This window comes from Callorhinchus milii, unplaced genomic scaffold, assembly GCF_018977255.1.
Source record: "Callorhinchus milii isolate IMCB2004 unplaced genomic scaffold, IMCB_Cmil_1.0 Scaffold20, whole genome shotgun sequence".
Classification (NCBI taxonomy): domain Eukaryota; kingdom Metazoa; phylum Chordata; class Chondrichthyes; order Chimaeriformes; family Callorhinchidae; genus Callorhinchus; species Callorhinchus milii.
The window spans coordinates 891,872-910,125 of record NW_024704761.1 but is presented as its reverse complement, the minus strand read 5'-3'; the positions used below and the strand labels follow the sequence as shown (position 1 = coordinate 910,125).

General features: G+C 45.6%; 1 protein-coding gene across 2 annotated transcripts in view; it reads right to left on the bottom strand.

The window, feature by feature from the left end:
* gas7b (growth arrest-specific 7b) overlaps positions 1–18,254 on the bottom strand; it is a 98,408-nt gene that overhangs the window by 7,291 nt on the left and 72,863 nt on the right. For both annotated transcript variants that reach the window (XM_007888850.2, XM_042342439.1), the window contains exons 6-11: positions 12,640–12,729; positions 11,760–11,875; positions 10,279–10,353; positions 6,571–6,649; positions 4,793–4,921; positions 2,629–2,752 (exon numbers count right to left, since the gene is read on the bottom strand). In XM_007888850.2, the coding sequence (XP_007887041.1) occupies positions 2,629–2,752; positions 4,793–4,921; positions 6,571–6,649; positions 10,279–10,353; positions 11,760–11,875; positions 12,640–12,729 (613 nt within the window). The remainder of the gene's footprint in view (positions 1–2,628; positions 2,753–4,792; positions 4,922–6,570; positions 6,650–10,278; positions 10,354–11,759; positions 11,876–12,639; positions 12,730–18,254) is intronic.

Genomic DNA, 18,254 nt, shown 5'->3' with positions numbered 1-18,254 from the left:
CTCTCTCCAGTACAAGACTCACAGCCTGCCTTCCCATGGGAGTTTCTAACTAGAGGTTAGCAGGCAGCATCTCCCACTAACGCCAAGCTAGAAACCTCACAAGAGGCATTTCTTCAATCTTTACCACCCCACGCATCGGGGAGGCTAAACCAGTCTTTTTTTTAAAAAAAACAAAGTTCACATAAGACATTGTGTTCCTGCCTTACATCGACTCCTTTCCATTTAGAGACTTGTGTGGTAGTGATCCTAATGTATACAGCTGGAGACACTTGGGTGTAGGTTCTGCTCCTGCTGTGCTCCTCTGTGCCTCTTGACTCACACCCTCTGGGGCGATTAGCAGTGAAACAACTTCATTGTAAAGAGCAGCAAATGCAGTAAAAACCAGGAGCTCTCGCTCCTCAAACCATCACCCCACATGAATAGACCCAGTCAGGCGCTCGATCTGATCTTGTGCATTCCTAAGAGAAAACTCACCAAGACAGATCGCATCCATTAATAACCTGTCCACTGCAATCTCCCCATCCATATTAAACCTCATGTTTAAGGAGGGTTCTGAGAGCTTACAGCTTAGCTACCTATGGCCAGCGTATAAGAGGTTAACCTGTAGCAAATGTGCTCACTTTCAATAACGTTCAGAAATAAGAGAGAGTCCACAGACATTGACGGATAGATTGTTGGTGACATTTTTAAAGGGCTAAATCCAGCCATGCGTTTTTGCACTTATTTTTATTCCTGATAGTATCTCACGCTCCAGATGTTCCTGGGCTGTCAGGAGACAGGTTCAACAGGAGACGTGCTAACGTTATTAAATGACACACATTTGCTGATGTTGCTGTGTGCGCGTGTGAGCGTGAGCATGCTCGTCTTTGTATAAAGATGTTTGCTTGTGACTGCGCTCAAGTGGGTGTGAACTCCATCTCCCAGTGGCTTCGCCGCTTCCTCCCTTTCCTCCTTCAAGGCCGGTCTCAAGACCTTTCTCTTTGACCTTCAGCCTTCAGCTCTCCTCTCGACTCTCTACCCCCTCCTCGCTCCCTCCCTTCCCTCCCCTCACCCTGACCATTTCCCCCCTCCTCGCTCCCTTCCCTCCCCTCACCCTGACCATTTCCCCCCAATGCTCGGGTCCTGACCCAACTGTCCAGCACCTTGGGACGTCCCCCCGACGTGAAAGGCGCTCTATAAATGGAATCTTTTTGTTGTTGTTGTTGTTGTACTTGTGTGAGTGTACTTACAGGGGTTCCTTATGAACGTCTTTCTGTATGTGTGTGTGTGTGTGTGTGTGTGTGTGCGTGCGTGCTTGCATGCATATATATTCCTGTGTAAAAAAACAGGCATTCAAACAGTTTTATTGACACAAGCCCAGCTGAAATCCTGTTACTTCAGATCGGCAATGGGGAGGGAAAAAATTATTGTGTCCATTTGCAGACATAATTCAGAACAGCTGCAACGTCTAATTTACAGCCGCAATGGAAACACTGCCGGGGCCAAGTCAATATCCAGTTGTCGAGAACAAAAATGGGGAAAAAAAATTTGTGAACGCTGTACAGATGTTTTGAATTCCCGGCTTCCCACACACTCATTGGGAGGAAGACTGCCGACAGCACAGAGGGCCTGTTTGCTGGGAATCCTGCGCCTCAGTCTGGCCGGTCACAGAAACCAAAACTGCTCTTGAATTAGTTGTGGAAAAAAACAGCAACAGAGCCGGGCGGGCGTGTCAACAACAACAGCCTGCATTTGTATAGCGCCCCTCACACAGGGCAGCGTCCCAGAGCGCTTGTGACCTCCTGGTCATAGCCACCATTGGCTAACACAGGGCGAGGTCCTGGCTGGAGGGGGGCTGCACTGGGAGTGGGGATGAGGCAATGTCAATGCAGTACTCCACTGGCTTCCCATCACACAGAGGACACAGTTCAAGAACCTGGTCCTCACCTTCAAAGCCCTCCATGGTCTTGCTCCCGCCCGACCTCTGCGACCTCCTAACCCGCTACCATCCTGCCCGCTCCCTCCGCTTAGTGGGCTCCGGCCTGCTTCACATACTCTGTCTCGCTCGCCCCACTATTGGCAGGCGGGCCTTCTGCCCACTCTGCCCCCACTCTCTGGTACTCCATCCCACAGTCCCTCCATCTCGCCCCCTCCCTGGCCTCCTTCAAAACCCATCTCAAGACCCTCTTCTTCAACTGTGCTTTTGACCACCCTGCTTCTCCCCCTGCCCTCTACCCTCCCCGATCCTGACCCTCAGCTCGGTTCCAAAACTCTGTCTGTCCAGCACCTTGGGATGTCCTCCCAACGTGAAAGGGGCTTTACAAATGTCATTTTGTTGTTGCGGTTTTTAAAAAAGAGAAAACATCTCGAATATGTTTCGAGATCCAAGCAGAGATGCAACCATTTATCGAGCACCAGATAGAGCCAATTACCACAATAACAATTAACACAAGGGCCAGGGTGAAACCAAGTAGGTCAAAGCGCATTTTATCTTCATCCAAACCCTCTCAATTCATCCATTGTTCCCAAAGAGCTGCAATGCCCCTTGTGGCTGACAGGTGGCGAAGCATGGGCATCCGGCCTTCATATATAGACCACCTATAGCTGAGTCCATCTCATGCTCGCGGTGTGTGCTATGTCCTCCCTTACCTGCTTGTGTAGATTTCCGTCTGGCTTTCTTAATGTCTTCCTCGGTTTTGTTGCTCGATTTGTTCTCCAGTTGCTGGGTCTTAAATTCTAGATCCTTCTGTCTCTCGGCCAGGGCTTTCCGAGCCTATCAAAAGGGCAAATAGCACCAGTCACCAAAGAGCCACAGAGGCACGAGGCTGAGACAAAGGCCTAAAACAACCAGTACAAACCTCCGATGTGCAGATTAATGTACGTGAAATGCAATATGCAACACGAAGCAAAAAAGCATTGTGGGCCGATCACCGACAGGAAGTCAATTTAACACTTCCTGCTGCAAAATTGGGGGGAACTTGACTCCTGTGCACCTGGAGGTAGATCACGTCAGAGCAGTGTTCTCGCAGGTCAGCGTGACACACTTCCTAGTACTGACAGCAGTGATTTCCTGTTGTGAATACCGTGTCAAGCGTTGGACCCATTGTCCCATCAGCTCTTAGAGACGTGTGCAGTATTTCAAACCATCAATACAGTTACCGACAACAGTTTGCCTCAGGCCCAGCCCTCCTCAAAAATGAACCAGTGGACACAAACATGAGCAAAACCTCAATAGGGATTGTGTCCAGTGGTTCAATTTGACTTTCTTCCTCCGTCCCTAACTCTGGGTGCCGAGGCTAAATGTAGCCCTGGATGAGATGAGCTAACTCAGCACAGACGAGGATTTGAACCTATGAATTTCTGCTCTGTCTAGCTTAGTGCATTGCTTTTTAACCCTCTGGGCCATCAGAGGAGCTTGTTTGTATTTCTAACAATCTTCAGGTCAACCCAGCAATGTCACTGTGAGAGACAGTGGCAGTGAGATAGATGACTTCTCTGAGAATCTAACTCAATTATCAGAGATTCATCATTAGTCTGGAACACACAGGGTTCCAACATACAGACATCAAAGATCTCTGCGTTTCCCATGTCATTTGGGTGCAATTATCCACGGACAGTATCTAGTATCTTAGATCATCAGACTCAACAGATCTCAACCTGCAATTCAGCAGGAATCCTCATCTTACGGTTACATTCCTTCAGAGCTTAACACTTCAGTTGACGGGCAGAGGCTTGGATTGACATTTGCTTTGTACTAAAGTCTTCCGTTGTGGCATGGATCATGATGGGAGGGGGCTGGGGGGAATGGGGTGGTGGGGGAGGGGGCTAAAGGAATAAGTGGGGCGATTAGTCCATGAATTGAAACAAGCCATTTCTTATGACTTGACACAGTTGCTCGCTCTGTACGTACAATTCAGGGTTTTAATTGCAGAAGAGCTTTGTCACAACTGCTTAGGGCAAAACCATCTTCATGTGATCATTATTTGGGCAAAGTAATAGAATAAAAATGACTTTGCTTTGATGTACGCACAGCTCGGAAAATCTAACTGTAAATGTATTCATTTGTACATAGAAACTTACAGCATAGGAGAAGGCCATTGTGCCTGTACTGGCTCTGGAAGAACAGTTTCTTTAGGCGAACTCTCCTGCTTTCCCCTGCTTTCCTTTATATTTATTTTATTGTTATAATAAGCTGCTCTCTGGATAAACCTGCTGAGACAGTAAGAAGGGCCTCCAGTGTCCTTGCCAACAATCCCTCAGATAAAGTTGGTTGTTCACTTCACGGCTGTTTGTGGGATGTAATAAATCGGTCTCCGCAGGGTCTGAGCGCTGCCAGTTTGTGACCCTGAGTTTTGAGCGACTTTAAATTTTGTCATTTGTGGCCCTATCTTTGGCGGTTTATATTTTTCTGTGTTTAATGTTTGTTTTTGCCAGCGATTAGAAGCGGCTAAAATCCATACTCTCCTCGGGCAACAAATTAACTTTTAGTGATTGGGCAGAGACTTTGGACCTAACCTTGCAGATTACGTCCAAACAACCCTATCCCTGCACCACTTACCTGGAGAAGGGCACCATTTGCTCGGTGTTGCTGCTAGGGTTCCTCAAATAACAACTTAAAGAACGCTTTAGGGCTTATTTCTTAATGAGATTCTTTATCATAGAATCATATAATATTACAGCACAGAAGAAGGCCATTCGGTCCATCCTGCCGGTGCCGGCTCTTTGGAAGAGCAGAAATCCTTTAAAAAAAATCCCAGAAATAACACTAACTAGATTCTCAATGTCCTCTCTGAGGTTGCGAGAGGACCCGTACCTTCTCCACCGCCGTGTACCGGCTGACCAGCTGTTTGCGGAGGTCAGATATGTGGTGGTCAAACTTCTTCATGTCCTTCTTAAAGTTCTCCCGAAACGACAGCAGAGGTTTCTCCACTTCACTCTGCAGCTGTGAAAGAGAAGAGGAAGAACGTTCCCATCAACCTCACCAGGCAGGGCTGAACACCACGGAGGAGCAAGCTCAGCAGCTTTTGTGTAGAATTAGCCAATATTGTTGTTGGGTGCTAAATTGGTCTCAGTGCCTAGAACTAGGGAATGGGGGTGTTGGGGAGCAAGAGAAATTCCTTCCCTGAACCCTAAGCAAGTACTTGCTGGTATCTGTCCTGAAATTGCCCATTGTAACCCTGAATCTGTGGCCTCCTCCTCTGCTACCTTTGTATTGTCCCTGGTTTACTCTCTCAGGCCTTATTTAAAATCTTAAATACCTCTGTAAGGTCAGAGTCATGAAGATTAAGAGCCCCAGCTTGCCTAATCGTTGCTCGCAACTCATTCCTCTAACAGGATCGTGCTCATTGCTCTCCTCTGCACTGTCAGCACCAACGCACTCTTGTACAGATCATAAATAAAGAAAAACATAAAAACACATAGATGGAGAGAGGAGAAAGCGCAACCTCACACATCCCGAGGGAACTATTTCTTGAGTCTCGAAGATAAACTGTTACATTTTTCCTTCGCAATTGTGCGTCCCCCATCATTCTCTGTTCCCCACATTGCTGCATCAGAGCAATGTACTCCACTCCTACTTTCCCAGCTGCACAGTTCAGCCCTGGGGACAATCTACATTCCACAACAACAGCCTCTAACTGCACCTGAAATTCACCGTCGGCCCCTGGGCCCCGGGTTAGACTTGGTCCCTGGCAGTGAGTGAATAATGGCCTGAGCTCAGAGCTGAGGGGGTGAATCCTGTCACTATTCATGACCGACTGACGTTTTAAGCACATTTGTCTTTGGTTTCCTTACGAGGAGCCTTACGGGATATAATAACGATAATAATAGTCCTTGCATTTAATATAGCGCCTTATCACATCTTCCAGATATCTCAAAGCGCTTCACAGTACATACTGTAAAGTGGGGTGACTATATATTTTGTGGGCGAAACTGGGCATCGAGCAAGAAATAATCATTTTAATATCTCATGTGCTGTGTATTTAATTAATATGCTCATCCTTTAAATCTAGGCTGCTCCAGTGCAGGACTGTATATATTGTGTGTCGTGTGTGCGTGTGTTGTGTGTTGTGTGTGCATGTGTTGTGTGTGTGCGTGTCTGCACACAGACGCATAAACTCAGTCACCACCATTGTTTTCCAAACGCTCACAGCTCAGCATCCTTATCCAATCATGTTCTTTTGTCAGTAAAACTCTAATAAACAGTAATTATAGGAATCTCTGCCAACTCAGACTTTCCTGTGTAGTACTCAGCACTGTGACTGGCCTTGCTGTTAGTTCTGTGTGCTCGTGGCTGGCCTTCCTGTTAGCACGAGAGAGGAAACGACACTGAGTTGCTGAGATTAGGAAGCAGTTCCAGGAATCACCAACCCTGGTCAACAAGCTCACAGATTCCGCTTTCACTGCACGGTTTACTTAGATTACCCCTCTCGTGCCCTCCATTAGGTCCGTCTCTCAAAACATATCTTGTTGACTACGCTTTTGGTCAGCCCCTGCTCAGCCCCCGCCCTCACTTGGCTGTTGAATGCTTTGGCACATTCTCCTGATGTGTAAGGTGCCAAACACAGTTCAGTCAGTAAATAGATGGCTTACCTTGGACGAAAACTTCAGATGGACTTCAGCTTCATCAGACAAACTCTTCTTCACTTGTACCCAGGACTCTCCCAGGGTGCTGTGAGGACAGACGGCAATGGGATTGAGAAAAGAAACTCAGCCGATACTTTGGGATACACTGAGACAGCAGGAACAAGAGGGATTAGGCTCAAGGTTACAAAGGGCAATTTCGGGACAGACACCAGGAAGTAGTTCTTTACCCAGAGGCTAATTAATGATCTGAACCCACTGCACTTTACAGAAACTACACTTTTACAGTGAGTCCTTGGGAAACGCTTTGAAACATCTTCCTGACATGAACGGCTATATCAATGATTATCATTTGTCTCCTATTGACAACAAATCACCTCAGAGAGAAGTTGGAAATTGTGGTAAAAAATACAGCAATAAAAAACACATTCACTTATGTGAACATCTGCACTCCGCTTCATTTTATTTCTTGTTAAATTTAGACTGTATTCTCAGCCTCTTCCCACTCTCACCCCACCCGGCACAGATAGCCTGGAGAGATGATTCAGCGGTACAAAAAAAAACCCTCGTCCTTTGGAACAGAATTAGAATAAACCAGGAAATATCGAACGTCCATCTGAAGGAGGTTGGTTTAAAATCTCATCCGAAGGACGGCACCTCAGACAATCAGATACTCTCCACGTTCCTCAAGCGTGCTGGGACACTACCCTGTATGAGAGGCACTATATAAATGCAAGTTGGCATTGTTCTCAGCTTATGAATGTGAGCTCAGCTCCCGATGTGGGACAGGAAGCCACAGCCTTCTAATCGATAGACAAGAGAGTGACTAACTGAGGCCGGCAGCTACCTGTTTAGTTTTACAAGGACCTTGTTCAGCACAGAACCGTGTGTGCAGCAATCTCCCTCGGGTCCTTTTGTTATTACTTTTAAGCAAATATTAGGCTATTATCTTTTTGATTAGGAAGTCTAGCGTTTTACCTCCGGCCTGGGGTTTTCAACAATATGAATTAATGTGTGCAGTCTGTCTCATTAGCAGCTCGCACCACAAGGTTGTTATCTTTCCTTACAAAGGAAAGCCTTATTGAACACATATTTCACGATGAGAATATGGAACGTTTCACCACAAGGAGCCAACAAGTCATCATATTGAGCTCCACAACCACAAAATTCCCCCGAGCCGGAGAAGCACCAACATGGTTGAGCACCCGATCCATCCTTCTCAGATCACCCAACCATCTCCCCTTGTATCACAATACAAAACAGCTTGAACGGCTAACACCAGTTTCACTCCACTTTAACTCGAACACAGCTCACTGGCCTTTCTGCCACTAAATCAGTAAAGACTACAAGTCTGAACTCAGCAAGAACTCATTTAAGGTGCAAAAGTGTGCAAGAAAGTAAGTGATCTTTTCGTATAAATAATAATAATCCTTGTATTTGATACAGCGCCTTATCACGTCGTCGAGACGTCTCAAAGCACTTCACAGGATATACTGTAAAGTGAATTGACTGTGTATTTTGTGGGCGAAACGCCTACATAAATAATCTTACATACAAGTTAACAATGGGATTAATGTCTGAATGCAGTACTGAATATGCCAAGCAGCAGCATGTTGGCATAAACCCAGGTGTCAGGAGCTTGGGTTTGCTGGACAATGTGCCTTTTCTTTACGAGCACTGACCAACTGAATTCCAGGTCATGTGCGATGCGCAGATAAGCTGCTGAGAACAGTTATGGGCACTGAACCACCACCCACCCACTCACTCACTCACTGCAGGAACATCGCTACGATCCCTGCAGTGGGAATCAGCCCACTCAGCCGCTCAGTTCATTTTGGATTCAGTTATAATAACCTAGTAATAATAATCTTGCCTTTGATACAACGCCTACAACATTCAAACTCAACATGAAAAGTGCCTCACAGGATTTACTGTAAAGTGTAATAACTGGGTATATATTGCAGATGGTTGCGACAGCCGATTTGCAATGGGCAATGTGCAGTCAACAGCCATAAAGTGAATGACCAATTCTACCCGGAGGATTGTTGACCAGGAGAATAGTGTCATGAGGTTTCAACATCCGTCTCGACAGGCAGACGGAACCTGGGTTTAACTTCTGCTCGGAGTGACAACCACTCCTGACAAAGCAGCGCCCCCCCCACAATGCTGTCAATATAAATGCAAATAAAATACATGTCAGCCTGGACCGCAACTTCAAATAATAATAATGATCCTTGCATTTGATATAGCGTCTTCGAGACGTCTCAAAGTGCTTCATAGAATATACTGTAAAGCGTAGTGACTGTGTATTTTGTGGGCAAAACGTGGCAGCCAATTGCACACACAGCCGTGGATTGAGTGACCAAATTATTATTATTGGTGCGAGTCTAACATTAAAAAAAAATTCTGAAATAAAAAGCTCTCGACGTGCGAGTGGGGAAATCTCCCCTGGTGCCGGATCTGCAGCCCGGCTCCAGACACCACAATTCCACTGTAACAGCTCACAGTCCTCATTCCAATTACTCGCTCAGCTGTCAAAAATGCAATGTGGCAATCGCAGAAGCGTAATCAGCAGCCACGATGCAGAGTGCACAAAGCACCTCAAGCCTTCTCTGTGGAAAGAAAGACATTGCAGTGTCTGTCCCAAGGTTTCCCTTCACAACCCTGAACCTGTGCTCTCTTCCCCTGCAGACTTGGCTTATCGCAAAGCACTGCTTTAGGTTCCTTTACTTTCTCAATCCAACTCAGCTCCTTATCCACATACTCTATTCCCATCAGACTGCTGAGGATTACAAGCGGTTCCACTCGATCCTCATAGCTCATCTCTTAGCCTTGTTGCTCTCCTGATGATTTGCCTCCAGCGCCTGCACAGCCCCAGAAAATGTAATCACTGCACTTTACAGTATGTTCTGTGAGGCGCTTTGAGACATCTCAACGATGTGTTAAGGCACTACATCAAATGCAATGATTGTTATTATGTCACAGAAGCCATCTACAAGCACTCTACAGCTTGCGTGTCTTCTGGGCATCTGAATTCCACTGATTTAGTGATGTAGCCCAGCATCCTGTTTGCCCTGTTTATTGCCGCCTCAAGCGGTTTGGACACATTGAGCAATGAGCCAACTAACAACCTTTGGTCTCTTTTGACTTCCCTCCTGGCAACTTCTATGCCATTCAAAGAGCACGTGTGCCTCCTATTTTTTACTTCAGCACCTTGCATTTGCTTGGCAGCGACCAGCCCATTTGCAAACCCAGGAGTGCTCTCTTTGGATGATCATGGCTACATTCTCCGATTCCTCCTGTTTTGGGAGCTGCAGGTGTGGGGAGGGAGATGGGCTTCACCCCCCCCCCCCAGTCAGGCTTTAGGAATAGGAGAGATGGAATGTTTCATAACAGATTTGATGAGACGTTTGTGAATTTAACCTACTGGGAAACAACACATCTTTCAACCCATCATGTCGAGCGTTACTTAAATAAAAATCCGTCACTCGCTTCATGGCTGTTTGTGGGACACGGCTGTGCACGAAATCGCTGGTTCACCTCCAAAATACACGGTTACTATACTTTGCAGCAAAATACTGTAAAGTGTTTTCAGACACCTCGCCTGCGTGATGATTGCAAAGGTTTTAATATTATTTAAGAGCACCGTGTATATTGGTGGTTTCCAGGAGCTGTCCTGTCTCGCTTGCTCTTTTCAACAAAAATGCATGAACTCACCCTTCCTCCATGGCCGCCAGTGGGCTCTGCGAGAGCTTGGCCAGGTTCTTGGCGTAGTCCTCCTCGATTTTGATCCTAAAAACACAAGATATGGGTCGTGTTAATCAGTTTAGCACATATAGGTTTCTGAGAAAATGGCTTATTTTGACACCCCCCCAACAATTAAAACAACATTCCACTTTCCCTTTAATTTCACACGTTGAAGGCCTGAAATTCCACTTAATCTAACCCTGTGAAGCCATAACAAATCATCTTAAAAGCAGAGGCGAGGTAGGATGCTGCCTCTGTGGTAGTTTGAGCTCTGGGACCCTACCCTGCATGAGAGGCGCTATATAAATGCTTGTTGTTATTTGATTGAAGTCATTCCATTTGCCAGTTGCTAAACTTTCACTGCTGAGGTCAGTGTTATTTTGATCTATTCTCAGCAAAAATAACGTCCTCCGAAGGTGAAGAATAGCAAGTTTTTCATGGTAACATCAATGCAATTAATGCTGCAAAACAATTGCAGTTGTGGAGCTGAGTTGCAGTGGACTTTTGTGTAAAGGGTTGTGTGTGGGCGGATCTGTGTGAACTATTTCTACACGTGGAGTTTCTGTCTACATGGTCTCTGCACATCTAGAGGATGGGCCAGGCCACAGCTGGAGCACACCAGTGTGTAAGGGCAGATTGCCAGACCCTGAATGGCAAGGTTGTGTTTTATAGCTCTAACCTATTCTGACTGATGGGGTGGGGTGGGAGGAATTAGGAAGGAAAGAAGAGAGGGAGAGAGGGGAAGAACAATCTGTACAAACACGGCTCGGAGCTCAATCCCATCAGTCGGAGCATTTGAAGATGCCAGAGAGCAAACCGGTCTCGCGGTTGGGTTGCCAATGTTCTGTTACCATGTTCTGGCTAAAGGCAAGCCTGGAGTCCTGTAGCTCAGTGGTTAGAGCAATCGCTTTGCAAGCGAGAGACCCGAGTTCAATTCCAGGCAGAGGGCCAAACCTTGGGCAAGTTTCCTTACTCCACACACCTAATAATAATCCCTCCAAAACCAAAAAGAATAATAAATTGGTCATTTTCAATCTACGACTGTTTGTGGGACATTGCTGTGCGCAATTGGCTGCCGCGTTCACCCACAAATATACAGTCAATTCACTTTACAGTGTGTTCTGTGAAGCGCTTTGGGACGTCCTCCTGACGTGAAAAGCGCTATATCAAATGCAAGGATTATTATTATTGAGAGGGGAGTAGAAGTCAAAGGAAGTTTAGAACGGGATTGCTTGCAATCTCAGGTACCTGCTCTACCAAATCCCTCTGCATGTGAGGGGGAAATCACAGTGAATAACACATTCCTCATCTCGAACAACACTTGCTGCAAATCCTTTAATCCATACGTTTCCATGTAAGTATGGAAACTTACATCCCTCGCTGAGGAGGGAGATGGCAAGAGAACAGAAAACTACACAAAAGTACACCGGGCAATGTATTCACATCATTACCTTTCCCTTATGAACTCCGCTATCTCTTTCTGCATTTGCTTGCCTTTCAGCTGTTTAACAAGAATGATATCAAACCCAGCAATTGTGCTGTTGCTCTGCGAGTCCTTTCGGTCTGCCTGTTAGCAAACAGAGAGAGAGAGAGAGAGAGAGCGTGAAAGAGAGAAAACAAAGAAAAAAGTTGCACCGCGTTGGGTTTTGATTCTATTTTAAGTTGGGGGAATTTCTCGCCAATCTCACAGACCCTGAAACTCTGACGTGTCCAAAGTGGTTATTGCTGCTGGTGGGATCCGTTTCAGGTCCCATTCTGCTTGTCATCTTGAAACGTCCCATCGCGCTTCACTGGCAACTATTGCCAAGTGGGGTGACCGCTTCTGAAGGCAAACTCGGCAGCCATATGGCACAGAAACTGAAAAAGCGCTATATCAAATGCAAGGAATATTATTATTATTATTATTATTAGAAACAGGCTATTCCACTCAACTAGTACCACAGGTGCCTGTTCCTATACCCCTCTATTCACTTGTCCTTCCTGAATCATCAGGTTTCCTCTTAAATACATTGATGTTTTTTTTTTTGCTTCAACCGTAGTTTCCAGCAAGACATCATCAATACAATTTACATTTAAGTAGTGCTTTGCACATCGGCAGAATGTCTCAAAGCGATTATCAGGTATATTAATGGGTGCAAAATGGAGGTCACCTACCCCACGGAACTTTAGCCTCTTAGCCATGTTATGTTCAACAACCGTACATGGTGTGGTCTCACAGTGCAGGCTCAGCGTCAAGCTGGCAGGGAAAGCACTGCGCCTTGGGACTACACACTGCTGCATACTGAAAGCCACCGTACAGCGTCGCAGGTAACAAAGGGAACGATGGCTTACCCAGAAATAGTCACAGTAGCTCCAGTCCCCCGGTTTGAGCAGTTGCTGTTCAGACATTGTATCTGCGTTTGGAAACGTAACGCAGTTTATCTGCCAAAGAAATGAATATTATAAAATAATCCTTTAAAGATCAGATGGTCGTATATTAATGGGAAAAATTTGCAATCACTTCACACTGAAGTCTTAGACTTAATGAAGAACATGTTGGCATTGACATTAGAGATGGTGTACCCAGGGGAGAATGCTCAGGACATTCAGAAGACAGCAGATGACACCTTGGAAGTGTACCAAAGCCTCTTAAGAGTTAGCATCTTCAGCGGAGAAGTTTGACTGCATATTTTGTGGGTGAGAAGTTAGTCCTGAAATTGCCCTTTGCAAACCTGAATTTGTGCCCTTTTGTTCTGGTGCCTTGGCAGATATTACACCCACAAAATATACAGTCGATTCACTTTACAGTGTATCCTGTGAAGCGCTTTGAGATGTCTCAAAGACATGATAAGGTACTATATCAAATGCAAGGATTAGTATTATTATTAATTATCATTATTATTATATTGGAAAAGCTGAAAAGTTCAGGCTGAGTTCATTTTCTCAGTCGCATCACATCTTCAAATTCTCTTAACCCTCCAAGTCATCAGTTGTCAAGGATGAGCAGCCCAAGCGTGTCTAATCAGTGCTCCCAGATCTTCTCCTCTTGACACCACATTAGAGAAACACACTGAATGAATTCAGCCCATTCTTTCCGCAATTGTGGATATCTACCAACAAATTCAAGCCGAGGACCAAATCTACACTTTTGCAGCTTCCCAGAGATAAACCCAGTAAAGCTTTTGATGCTGACGGCATTGACCCAGAATACAGCTGGTAGCTTTCTGGCATTGACTTAACCGGGACCCATTTAGAGTGTGGGGCCCATCCCACTGCCTCCCTGGCAAGGTGCCACCATCCAACCATCAACAAGACGTTCGTATGAAGCAACACCAACACGATGACACGAGAGGCTTCACGCAAAGTGTTTCAGGAGTTTCCTCTGACCATTGGCAGCACAGCAGCAGGGGCGGAGCTGACCAGAAAGACCCAGAGGAAAGCCACCCAACTGTGGATCTCACCAAGAGGAGAAGGATGATCTGTGAGCACTGATTGGACAGGCTCAGGCTCTTCATCAGTTGATTGGGCAAAAAACTGCTCCAAAGTTCTCCCGCTGGGAGCATGGCATCAGTGTGCCACGCCATCACACACAAAACATACATCACAGATTCTTCTGAACGTTCAAAAGCCACAGCTGCGCTGACGTTGAGGTGTCACAAAGGAGGCAGAACCTTCCTCTTACATTAAACATCCCCTCGGCTGATTGCCTTCCCTGACATAATGTTTCCAAAGTCCCAGCTGTTCAGCAGGAGTCATGTTTCACAAACCACTTAGCCACAGTTACCCTTCTAACCCTCCACACTGTTTCTCTCCCCCAACAACATCAGCCGGTTCATTTGCTAAAAGGTGTTAATCTACATGGCATTCAGCAATCCGGACAGGAAACCATTCTACAGACCAACTGCACCCAGGAGGAGGTGGAGGGGGGTGGGAAGAGTATAAATCCTCCTGGCCTCTGCTCTTGCCCGAGGCTTGTATTTTCATTCCATTGATGTTGCAATTAAATTTCACCCAATTCTTGTGCTGAAATCAGAATTGGGAAATTAACGTTCCTGTAGAAAGGTCAGTGGAGCTGGCAAATCGTGAGCGGGAGCCAGAGGACATGCAGGACAACTTCGACACATGTGAAAACAGCAGTGAATTGCACTTCATTCCTAATTCTTTAATTTATTGGTAATTTGGCACTCTTTTTCTCTCCTCCAGTAGAATATAATTTTTATTCATACAGCACCTTTCACTCCAGACAGGGAAATCTCCACGTGTGGGTGGCATAGATCACTCTGGTTCACAATGATGGATTTTGCACACATCAGACACTCGGCTGACCAAAGATGAAGCTTATTGAAAATCTGCGATTGCGGAGAGAAGCTTTACAGTTCCTTCATGTCAATGCAGTGTCCCTCTAGAGGGTGGATTCAGGACACCCAGGGGAGTGGATTCCTGGTAGTGCGTGTGGGGGTGGTGGGAGGGTGGGGTGTGGGGGGAGGGGGGGTCTGGAAATCAGGATTATCAAGACATGGTACACAGAACCCCAGGAGGCTCCGAGAAAACGTTACATGACAGTAACGTGATTTGAGTAAGGCAAAATTCTGATTGCCCCCCCCCACACCCGCGGCCATTATTACTACACATTATGAAAGGTCAGTGAGTTTACCAATCAGGGTTTTACATTGCTGGGATTACATGATTGTGTTTGGCATCCAGCAGAGGAATCTCAGTGGGAACCCCCAGATTTGATGTGACATTCCTATTCGAACCAGGACTCCATGATTCGCTCGCTCCACACTCCCCATCTCGGTCTGTGAAGGTACGCTACTTCAACGGATGGCATGAAGTTCCAACTTGTCGGAATTCACAAAAGCATTCAGGAGAGAACAAACCCAGGGGATAGTCGCTGCAATCCCTGGAATCTCTGCCTATCAGCCCCTAAAGACGTGAAAAGCGCTATATCAAATGCAAGGATTATTATTATTATTATTATAAAGATCCTGTGGCTCTATTCGAAAAGTGAAGCAAGTTTCTCCTGGTGTCCTGGCTGATAATTCCCCAAATAAAACCGGTCATTCACTTCATGGGTGTTAGCGGGACATTGCTGTGTGCAAATTGGGTGCTGGTTTACCTACAAAATACAGTTGTATAAAAGTACATCCAATGAATCGCATTGAGACATCCTCCAAAAGTGAAAGGTGCTATATCAAATGTAAGAATCATTATTGTTATTTTTGAGGTTGTTGAGATAGTGAGAGAGAACGAAAGAGCAAGACAGTGAGATAGACAGAAACAGACAAGGGCAGAGGGACGCTGATATCTCTCTGGGGATTAACAATGTACTGTGGGGTTAATGATGTAGATTCTAACCCACAGACAATTTACCAGATTGATTAAAGACAACATTATTATCAAAGTGTCAAGTGACAGTTATAAATCGTCACGATTTCACTCTTGTGATTAAAAACCTTAGTTGAACCCTTTAATAGGTTAGCGACTGGTTATTAAAATATTACAAGTTCAGCTGAAGTTCGGTGCTTTGTTGGTGATGTACAGAACATTAGACGGTGCTCTAGTAAATGGAAATAGGAGTCAGATGCCTTTGTGCTGGCGGGAGAGAACGGGGCAAAAATTGAACACTATTAATATTATTCAAAAGTATCTTGTAGGAACTTCAGCTGATCAGAAAACCAACATGAATGAGCCAGGGAGTGGAGCGGACTCCATACAGATCTTTTCCACCCACAAACACAGTCATGCCACTTTACAGTATATTCTGTGAAACGCTTTGGGACTTGTGAAAGGCACTGTATCAAATATAAGGATTATTAATAAGAATATATAATCCTTGCATTTGATATAGCACCTTATCACGTCTTTTAGACGTCTCAAAGCACTTCACAGAATATGCTGTCAAGTGAATTGACTGTATATTTGTGGGCGAAACGCGGCAGCCAATTGCGCACAGCAGTGTCCCACAAACAGTCGTGGATGGAAAATGACCAATTTATTATTGTTTTGGATGGATTATTATTAGGTGTGTGGAGTAAGGAAACATTATTATCTGGTCTGCTTAGACAGCAGTGGAGGCCAATCTCAAGTCCCCACTGTTGCCCAGAACAACACAAACTCCAGGAGAAATAGACGCCACAAAAAGTGCAGGCGATAAACAGAGGCAAACCTCTTTGGAAACGAGTCAACTGAGATGTTTATCAGTGTTTTGTATCATTAGTAACTGCTCTTGCCAATGATCTGGGACTCTGAATCCTTTGGGGATGTCTTGTCTCTGTCTGCCTGCCTGGCCTCTGTGAGCAGCAGCATCGCACAAATCCATGTGGGAAAGACAGAAAACTGAAATAGTTTTAAGATATATCCAATATACATTGGCGCACGTCCACGCCAGCTGCAAGAAATACTGCACTTATAGATAGTAAAGCACAGAATCAGCAAGTGTGTGTGTGCAACACATGCTGGTTACATCAGCCGTCACTGCTAACGCTTGGCGAACAGCATCTTGCTGAAGGATAGATACATTTATAATGAATGTTGTTCGAAATTAACTCTTCGCCTCCACGAGTGCCTCGCTTTACGGCTCCGTGGGTACATAAAATGAGTGACTCACTCCATGGCTGTTCGTGGGCCGTTGCTGGGCATCTATTGGTGGTTGTGTTGGCTTACACATAAAGATCCTGTGGCAGGTCTTGAGATGGCTCAATAATATACTCCAATATACTTATGGCTTTGGCCATTCTTAATCCTCCCTTCCTTCTCCCTGCTCAGTGCTCTCCATCAGATCTGCGAAGCTCTTTGAGATGTTTATTGAACAAGAAAGACACTGTACAAGTGCAAGGTGTTGTTAGTCTGCATTCTCTGCCTGGCTGATTCATCACTCTTCCATTAACTTGTCCATCCACCATAGAACTGACAGCAATAGACACATGAAGTTGCCACCCTGGCTCAGCTGGTAGCACTCCAGGCAGAGAAAGTTCTGTGTTATAGCCTCACCTCAGGGCTGAGCTCATAGGCCAACTGACACTCTAGTGGGGGAGCACTGCGTTGGCAGAGTTGCCATCCTTTAGAAGATACTTCAAATGAAGTCAGCGTGTTCAGGTAGATGTTAAATGATCCCAATCAATTATTTGAAAAGTGAAAGGAGTTCCTCTTGGCCAATAATCCTCCAAATACATTGGTCAATTGCTTCATGGTTGTCTGTGAGGCCATGCTGTGTACAAAATGGCTGCTAGCACAGTCACTACACTTGGCAGCAATTGGCTGTTGTTCTGGTTCACCTACGGTGACTCTGACCCCTGTGGGATGAGGTCACAACACTTTCTTTCTCTTGATTATTCTGGTTCTATTCTCTTGATCTAAATCTGCTCCAAAATCAAATAAGTTGTCAGTAACCGTGTTGTTCGTGGGGCGTCGCTGCCACAGATTAGCTGCTGGGTTTACTTGTACAGCGGTGTTCATTTTATTTCTTATCTATTATATTTTGCAAAGCACTTTGAGATGTATATTTTTCCACAAAAGGCACCTCGTAATTGCAAGCTACCGTTATTAATAGGGACTAAAGAAGAGTTTAAACTAAAAACTGGGAGGTGCGGGGGCCAGGGAGGGTGGGGGGCGGTTATGGCTGAATAGTGTAGGTGGAGGCAGCCTTGTGACCAGATCATAATCTGATAAAGATTTAAAAAGAAATTAATCGAACAATGGGGCCAGGGTACTTGATAAGAGGAGAAAGCTGGCAGCTCTGATAAGTGGGTAGATTGTCGCAGAGTAACATGGTGTACAATGGGGCTGTGATGGGGTGGCACCAGTACAGCCCGTAGCACCAGGAACCCAGCCGTGGGTCTGTACCAGCTTTGTTCACTTCTGATAAGCAGCGCTCAGGCTGGGCTGCACCAGCTCCTCTCGACTCCGCACAACAACAGCTGGAAATCAGAACAGCAACAGCCTTTACATTTGCTGCAGCGTCCATT